We start from the raw sequence: 9,660 nt of genomic DNA, 5'->3' as shown, positions 1-9,660 counted from the left end.
CATTTTGAGGAATAGTTCCCTCTCCATGGAGAGCATGGCCAGTGCATTCAGACGTTCCCGGCCCATTGAATTTCGCAGGAATGTCTTAATTCTTTTCAAAGTTGAGAAACATCTCTCAGCTTCAGCTGTTGTCATGGGAGTAGTTATAAGAATGTTCAACAAACTCACAGTCTCAGAGAATGCCTCCTGGAGGTTGTAGCTCATGATAACCTGGTACAGTGCAAGTGCTCTCATAGATCAGAGACAGTTCTGTCTTGAACTTTGCCTTGTTCAGCGTGGGATATGCCTTCACAGTGGCATTCAGAGCCTCAGCAGGAAATGAATGGCAGTACCTTTCGAATATATCTCCCTGTACTAAGGTAGCACTCACAAGGTGGCCAGTGAAAGAGAACCTCGCTTTGGTGTGAGCCAGGATGGTGTCGCAGACCTCTTCAGACAGCTTCTGCTTCGCCTCTTCTGTCAAAGCCGTCCTTGGTCTGTCGGTTCCTGATGGCTCTTGCAGCTGGTCAGAGTCTCTGAATGCAAACAAACCAATAATGTGTTTGTTAGGCTGTGTACAGTACTGTAGTCTACGTGATGCACATGTTCACACTTTATCCAATACAAAGATGTCAGTATACCCACTGATGGTCTTCGGGGTCCATTGGACCCCAAATGACTTTTGCTTAGTTACATTTTTTTTCCTCTTTTTCCAAATGGTATTAAACTTCCTACGGCTCTCAACACTTTCTAGATCTACAAAAAAAAAATTAAAATGGAATGTTATCTGTTTTTATGTAGGCGTGGCAAAAATAGTGACACTTGTGGTCTTTGAAGTCTATTGGACCCCAGACAATAACATTTAATTTTGTAACAGAAAAATCTATATATATATTTTTTTTTTAGAAATATAATTTTACTGTTTATTAATGTTTTTACTCAACATGTGTACAGTTTTTGGAGGATTTATGATATTTTTTAAATTTCTATAAATAAATAAATAAATATTTATTTATCATTGGACTCAAAATAGACATAAACCATGAGTGTCACTTTTTTTGAAGACCATCAGAGGGTTAAAATGGGCAGGGATGCATAATGTTATTGTTAAACACTGTTTTTTAAGCTATCCATTGTGCCTCACCTAACCAGGATGTCCAGCACAGAGTAAAGCAAGCTAGATTACACCACTGGCAATATATTATAAAAAAAGAACATATATTATAAAAAAGAACACAAATACAGTCTCCTTTCATGCATCTGTTCTGTTCTCACAACAAAGCTCTGCTTTGAGAAGGATCGAATAATATGTTATCTTACCTAATGGTCTGCACACTGCTTGTGAAGCTCTCGAGGGCCCTTTTGATGAAGACTGCATCAATGTCCTTCTTCTGGAGCTTCTGGTACAGAATGTACAAAAAAAAACCACAGAAAAAAAATAAAATCTTCGTCCTGTAGCATCCTCACGTAGCCAGATGCCTCTCTCACGCTGAGCTGGTCAAATGGACCATGTGAACCCGTCTTGATGGCTTCAAAACATTCAATGAGGTCATCTCAGTTCTCGTACACAGTGTTGACGATCCTGCTGTTAAAATTCCACCTTGTAGATGAAGCTCTGGGCAGTCTTCGTGAAACAATCTTGTCCAGAACGCTGCACCGTTTCGGTGACCGGGAAAAGAAAGACACAATACCGCTCAGATCGGAAAAGAAAACGTTAACTTTTTTGATGTGGGAGGTAGCTTGCTGCATGATCAAATTAAGCTGATGTGCATAGCAGTGCACATAATGGGCATTCTTAAAATGTTCACGCACCTTTTGCTGCACACCAGCCTTCTCTCCCCTCATCACACTGGCACCATCGTAAGCTTGTGCAACGAGTTTCATTTTGTTGTTGTCGTCGGCCAAAAGTTGGTTCAGTCTCTCCAAAAGTACACTGGCAATTGAAACTGACGTTGAATCCGAGATGGGAATAAACTCAAAAAAACGTTCCTGCACTGCATGGTTGTCATCAATGTATCTAAGCACAAGAACCAGCTGTGTCTGCGTGGAGACGTCCGTAGTTTCGTCAGCTTGGATGGCCAGATAGCTAGCTGACTTGACCTCCTCCACAATCCTTTCCCGCACAACCACTAGCATACATTCTAAAAGCTCGTTCTGCACCGTCTTGGATGTGCCCTTGAACACCGTGGCATTTTTCAGGTGCTCATCAAAAACTTCATCTAACTCTGCCACGAAGTCCACCAATCCAAGAAAAATACCTGGGTTTGTGGAGCCCTCCGTCTCATCCTTGCCTCGCAAAGCCAACTCGAACACTGCGCAAAACTTCACACACTGGATGAGCCGGTTGAGGATGTGTCGGTTCTTGCTCACCTCATCGTTGTGGCGACGAACAGCCAACCTGTATCCCTCATTCAGTTGAGTGGCAATGTTCACCCTCCCAACAGTCGCAAATCTCAAGCAGCTATCCATGTGGATCTTTGACATCTCATGCTTCTTGATTTTCTCAGCCAGATGGTGCATATCTGTCACACCAGTCGAAACCCAAGCAGTGCTGTCTGTCGTCACGGTGTCAGGGTGGAAGAGTAGGCAGGGGTAGCAGAAGACTGTGTTAGCTTCTTCACAACCTGCTAGCCAGCTTTTTTTCACATACCAATTAGTTGAAAATCCTCGGGTGTAGGACTTTCCAGCCTTTATAGAAATTTGTTTAATAATTAATTTTGGTCTTGGAGGTCCTGATTGTTTTAATGCCAATTTGTCTGAATTGGATCGTCGACTAAAAGGAACTTCTTTCAGAGACGCAACGGAATTGCACACACTAGCAGCCATTTTGAAAGTAGCAAGTGACTTGATCGAAGATATCCCCCTCGCTCTCTTTGCTCAGTTACGTATGACGCAAGCGCGTAAGTGCGAGTCCCAAATCCTCATTGAAAATTCATTGAAGGCTCATTTTCCGAAAAAAATAGTTTTAACATGAGAGTCAATGGGAGAATGCTTGGGCGATTTTCCACGTCAATGAATTCGCCCAGAGAGGCGGGACTCGGGAGTCGCGGCCAATCAGATTCGTCAGATTCAAGTCACGTTTCAAATGGTCGCGCCCGCGACTCGCGTGACTTGAATCTAACGAATCTGATTGGACAATGACAGATCATATGTCTAGAACACTGAAAACTTCTTGTGCTATGTCACGCAACTGAAAATAGGTGTTTTGACATGTGATTCTGACACCGGCTCATGCAGAGGCGTGAGTCAATGTTATGACGCAGCGTACTTACGTAACCTGAGACATTTTGTGAGTTACAACAGTATTAGGATTAGGATTTTCTTCAGTGAGTTTCTCCCTAGATGGCAGAGATTGGCATGGTGATAACCATAGCAAAATATGTAAGTTAAATAAAGCAGTAAATAATAAGCCTCTATAGTTAGATAAAAAAAAATAATAATTATCCTAGTTTCTTCATTTCATTATGTTCTGATGTATCAGTTGAATTTTTAAAAGTAACGTTGGCTTAGATGAAAAATGTTTAAAAATACTTCCTCTATTTTAATGTATTATAACTTACCACACAACAAGTGTAAATAACACACTGTCAGTGACCTGTTTCTCTTGGTATAGACCAACCTTATTGTTTTATAAAAGCATGCAGGATGATAAGAGAAGAATGTCTGAAAAACAAAAGAAACCAGCATAGTCATGCCAGTCAAACATTCTAAACCAAAAATAACAAGTCGGTAAAGGAGCACCTGTGTGAACAAGGAAACAATTGTAGTTTCGGTTCTTACCAAAAGCTCGTGTTCCTAATGTTCCTTCCAATCATGTGACACACCAAAAACAAATAATAATCTTGGCAATTCCAGAGCATAAAAGACACCGCCTTCTTATCCAGATATAATGCACCTCCCTTGACTTTTCACAAATGACTCAAGAAGAGGTTTGCTGTGACAACATCTCAACAAAATGATCTCAATGAATGTAAGTATTATAAATACATGCTCTCTTAAAGGAGACATTCTGAATAAAATACTTTGTGAATACACTTCTAAACAACATTACACTTCATGTAGAATAGTCTTTGTGCATACATATATATTTATATACATATACACATACACACACACACACAGTATGGGTGTGACAAGATAGCTATTGACAAGACACGAGATCGAGTTCACGAAAACGAGACAAGATTTTTACACAGTATTTTTAAAGAAATCCTCAATTGCAACTAGAGACCAAATTTTCTTCAAGCATGATACAACAGCTCAGAGATGGTTACAACTAGTTGCTTTGCATGCAACATGGAGCCGCTTTTCAAATGCAGGATATTGAAATAGCGTTTGAATACGTGTGCGCTTTACTTTCGGCTGTTGTGCAATGAATCCTCTGCCATGGTCTTGTCAGTCATCTCGTCACGTGATTAGTGATTTCTGATTCCTGCTGCACTAGGTACGACTCAGCAGCTCGTGTTGGATAAGCTAGATGGAATTGTAGCGACCATTATCCAACTGAATTAAATGGTTTTATTTCTATAAAAAGCCAAACCACAGTGGAAGCGTGACGTAAACGTAGCGGTGGCATATTCTATCCCAACTCCACCCTCACACTCCGTCATGGCAATATCGTGAGACAGCTTTTCACCTCGATGAGAAATCAAATCACATTTTAATCTCGTGGCATGAAATCTCATCACACCCTTAATATACAGTGTGTGTACATACATACATACATACATATAAATGTATATATAGTTTTGTTTATGTAATTTAGTTTAGCAAAAGTTTATTTTACTTTTTTGTGCATTTTTTAAATAGACAGTAATGCTGCACCGTGAAAAATATCAAGACTGAATTTACAGAGTTTTGAAAATGGAGGCATCAGGAAAACTGTTATCAGCACAACTGATTTCCCTGTTGAAGGACGGACAATGGGAAAAAGATGATGTTGTTAAATTGTTTAAAGCCCTTGTGGAGCAATTTAAAGCCAGGAATGAAGATTTTAACACATGGATAATGAAAATCCTTCATCAAGTACAGATTCACAAAATAAGTGTGTTAGATTTGACACTAAATGATAAGATTGTAGATCATGTTGAGACCAAAATTAATGACATAGTCAAAAGTACTGGTGAGAAAGAACTGAAAGATGTTGTGGAGGAAATACGTAAACAAGGAAGTATTGATGAAGAAATTATGGCACAAGTGACCGATATTGTGTCCTCTGTGTCAGATTGTCTATCAGTTTCTACAGCACCACATCTACAAGGAATAAAGCAAGATTTGTTCAAGCTCTGCAAAGCAGTGCAAAAGAAGAGCGTGAAGAATATAACACCTCGATGCACTCAGATGGTGAGCTGGTGCATTCTCGTTCTTTCTGAATCAAGTCGGCTCGTTCAGGTTTTAACAGGAGAAGGAAAGTCGTGCATCGTAGCAATGTTTGCTGCATATCAGGTCCTAAAGAGAAAAAAAAAACCTGATATCATCTCCAGTTCTCCTGTACTTGCTGAAAGAGATGCTGAAGAATGGTCTGCGTTTTATAAGGAACTAGGTATCACTGTCGATGTCAACACTAATAAATCAAAAGACAAAGAGCTGAAGAAGTGCTATGAATGCCAGGTGGTCTATGGAACAGCTGACAGTTTTGCAGGTGATTTTCTGAGACAGCGCTTCCATAGAAAAGATGTGAGACTAAAGGAGAGAGGGTTTAATTGTGTTATAGTGGATGAGGTGGACTCACTAATGTTGGACAAATGTCTTGAAGTGGTCTACTTGAATAGTAATATTCCTCTCATGGAACCGTTGAATGCAATACTAGCCGAAATTTGGTTGATCATCAACCAGCTGAAACGTTTAGAGACTGGTGAGATTTTAGGGCCCCCTCGGCTCTTCTCTCAGGTTCTGTCTGAAATCATGAATGAAAATAAAAACACTGATCAACTCAGTATTGTGCAGAATACTTTAGATGCTGCAAAACAACTAGATAACGCAAGTGTTAACCAAACAGAAGCATTTTTAACCACATTTATGGGAAACTTCCCAGAGTATTTCTTCATACTTTACCAGGAAGAACCTGATGGGAATTTACAGAAACTGAATGAAATTAGTCCCACAAGAACAAATAAGAAACATGAAATATCCGTTCTTCTCCTTGGAAATGGAAAATGTCGTTTAGTGTACTATGACGAGGACTCACTAGTTCAGTCATTGGGTAAAATCAAAGTATCTGAATCAACAAAGGAACAAAACGAATGTCATATTCCGGGTCTTGAAGAGCTCATCAATGCCAAGGTACAAACCTGGATTGAAAATGCTCTGCAAGCAACCAAAATGACTCTGGGCCACGAATACATCCTTCATGGAGATGGAGTCGTTCCAGTAGATTATAAATTCACTGGTGTTGTGCAGAACAACATGAGATGGGGAGAAGGACTTCAGCAGTTTCTGGAGATGAAACACCAAACTAAACTGTCCAACATGAGTCTAATCACAAACTTCATGTCAAATGTAGGATTGTTCAAAAAATACACAAACCAGATTTATGGGATCACAGGAACTTTGGGGGACCAAACAGAGCTTGACATGCTGAAGAAGCTCTACGGTGGCATTGACACCTGTAAGATTCCCTCATTTCGACAAAGGAAACTTTATGAGCTGGAAGGCATGGTGATACGTGAAGAAAAAGAGTGGATCGAGACCGTCTGTAAAGTTGTTCGGAAACAAGTGACTTCCACAGTCTATCGAGGTCCACGAGCAGCTCTCATCATCTGTGAAACAATCAAACATGCAGAAACGTTACACGAGACCCTTACAGACACCATCTCAAAAGACAAACTAAAACTCTATGTGAATAACAACATGAACAACTCTACAATAATAGACTCAACAGTCCAAGCCGGAGATGTCATCATTGCAACTAATCTAGCGGGTCGAGGTACAGACCTAAAGGTCTGTGAAAATGTAAATGAGGCAGGAGGTCTGTTTGTGGTCCAAACCTTCTTACCTCTGAACATCCGTGTTGAACATCAAGCCTTCGGACGAACGGCTCGTCAAGGGAGTCCAGGATCCGCTCAACTCATCATGTGCACCAGTCATTTCTCTGACTCTGTTAAACTAGTGATGAGCCTAAACGCATCTGTCACCAGCTTACTCAGCCATCTAAAACGTCTTACATCTATACTGATGTCATGTGTTTTTACAGAGAGTGCATTTGAGGAAACTGTTAATCACTACCTGACAAATCACAGCTTTCGTAATTATGAGGCAATGGTCTCTGCTTTGAAAGACCTTTTAACCATGAAATCATTTCCACCACAAGACAGTAATTTGAAAAAGGCAAAAGAAGCCAGGAACATTCTGGTGAACATCAGACTCTCTGGGTTTCTTGAAAAAGACATTCCAAAAATCACAAAAGAGGAAGAGCTTTTTTCTGTTTACCTTGGCGTGTTGGACAAAATTTATAAAGATGATGTTTTGTCTGACCAGCGTGAGGTAATTGTGTCCTGTCTTCATGAGTGTTGGGGTTTGTGGCTCCTGATTCACTCCAGTAAGGACACATCCATTGAGACACTGAAGGAACAGCTGGAGGTGGACTTGTTGAGTGCAAAGATGGAAATTTTGAGTAAACGGTCACCATCCACCATGGTCTACTATTACATCAGGTCTGGAAACAATCTCCGTGAGAAGGGACGCCTTGCAGAAAGCATTGAGATGTACACCAAAGCTTTGGAGGACGGTGCATGCGGGGAGATTGTTCCTCTCTATAATCGAGCACTGGCCACTATTATGAAGAAAGACACTGGCTATATTACACAAGCACTGGCTGATCTAGAAAAGGCTGACAATGCAATAGATTCATACAAGTTACATCTGACAAGGATTTTTACATTTGTGCAACTATCAAGACAAGAGCTAATAACAGAAAGTGATTCTTTGCTCAGAAAACAGTTTCAAATAAAGTGTGTAACAGTAGACCTACTGAAGATGAACATTCAAAATGCTGTAATGAAGTTGAAGAGTGCTGAAAGAAGAGGAGGAAATGTGAGCTTGACAGAAAAACTTACAATCTTTCTTGTAGAAGACTTTATTTTCAGTTCTCCAATAGTTCTGAGAGAGCTGCTAATGGAATTAATGCACATCAAGTCACTGGGTCTTGACACCGTTTTCTCTTTGGACACTATGTTTTCTCTCAGCGGCCTTTTGTCAAAGGTGTTAAAACGGTTCTGAAATGTGTCACATCTCTCAACTACTGACAGCTCTTTGGGGTCAAATTTACATTACATTTATACACATTACGGATGTGATGCACTTTGATTCTAATTTAATTTTATGTGCTAATAACTGCTAATCTAATGATTTAACATGTTCATTAATTCTTCATGCTGACACTTGTTTATTAATTGAAATGTCCTTCTGAAAATTAGAATTACAAATGATGAAAGATGGTTGCCAAAATATACAGTACATATTTATAAAGATCATACTGTACCATTTTTTTTTTAAAGAAATGTTGCTGTATATTTATGTATATAACCTTTATGGCTGATAATCTGCAACATGCATGCTTTAAGTACATGTAAGTTAATGTATTTAATCTATATGTGTATTAGAGGAAATATTATTAAGGGGGCTGTTCCCCCACAAATTAAAATACCTTTTATTCTCCCTCATGTAATTTAAAACCTGCATGATTTTTTGGTGCACAGAAGATTACAGGATAACAGAATTTTAATTATTGTGTGAACCATTTAAGATGATCAAGATTATTTTCTGCTCATCATTTGTTCTTGATTTTCCCATTTCTGAATGCTGAATGCATATATAATACAACACGTCAGAACAATTTAGGGCATGTTTGATACGTACATGGCAAATTCTGATATTTGGGTGTCAAATTAAACAAATAAACCTTCTAAGATTGACCTATATGATGAAACAGCATTGCACTGCATAAAACCAGTAACAAAAATATGTTGCATGATTTCCAAGAATTTAACACTGGTTAAATAAAAGTTTGGTAACACTTTAGATTACAGCCTTGGAAAGTACTGCGTAATTAAAGCAAATTTACAGTGTAACTTTCGGTAATTATAGTGTACCTAGGAAGTACTTACATGTAAGTATAAGGAAACAATATGTAAAGTTCGGGGAATAAAGGGGTAACAACCAGGAGAATAAAACAATTATTTATACTGTAAGTATTATAGAACTAAGGTGTACTTATTCTACTATTATGATACAACAATCTTACATTTGGGAGCAATTTAGCAAGAACATACACTGCGTACCTTTTTGTAATAATGGCTTTTTAAAAATTACAGGGTAGATATCTATGTACTTATAAAGTAATCTTTTTAACAAAAGTGCACCGAAAACTAAAACTATTGCAACTTTTACTTAAATATTGGGTAAAGATACTCTTGTTTCATGTAGTGGTGCTTGTTACCCTCTTGTTTTTATGTAGTTACAGGGTAAGTGTGACATTGCGGGCCGTAAATTAAAGTGGTCCTTGTTTCCCTCTTGTTCCATGTAGTTACCTGTAACTACATGGAACAAGATATATTTCCCAGTATTAAAAAAAAAAAATTGCAATAGTTTTAGCTTTACTTGCCTTGAAACATGTAAGCCCCCCCAAAAAACTGTATAAATGCATAGATATTACATTTACATTTACATTTACATTTAGTCATT

At 38.8% G+C, this 9,660-nt stretch overlaps 1 protein-coding gene across 1 annotated transcript; it reads left to right on the top strand.

Moving 5' to 3' along the window:
- The first annotated feature begins 3,895 nt into the window (after window positions 1–3,895).
- LOC311289696 (protein translocase subunit SecA-like) lies at window positions 3,896–8,888 on the top strand. The gene is made up of 2 exons (XM_084407920.1): window positions 3,896–3,949; window positions 4,789–8,888. The coding sequence occupies exon 2, from the start codon at window positions 4,843–4,845 to the stop codon at window positions 8,194–8,196; it is 3,354 nt and encodes a 1,117-aa protein (XP_084264046.1). The 5' UTR covers window positions 3,896–3,949; window positions 4,789–4,842; the 3' UTR covers window positions 8,197–8,888.
- Window positions 8,889–9,660: the final 772 nt, after the last annotated feature.

The sequence above is a fragment of the Rutilus rutilus genome, assembly GCF_951802725.1.
Source record: "Rutilus rutilus genome assembly, chromosome: 4".
NCBI classification, from domain to species: domain Eukaryota; kingdom Metazoa; phylum Chordata; class Actinopteri; order Cypriniformes; family Leuciscidae; genus Rutilus; species Rutilus rutilus.
The sequence above is the reverse complement of the archived record's forward strand: the minus strand, read 5'-3'. Positions and strand labels throughout refer to the sequence as shown.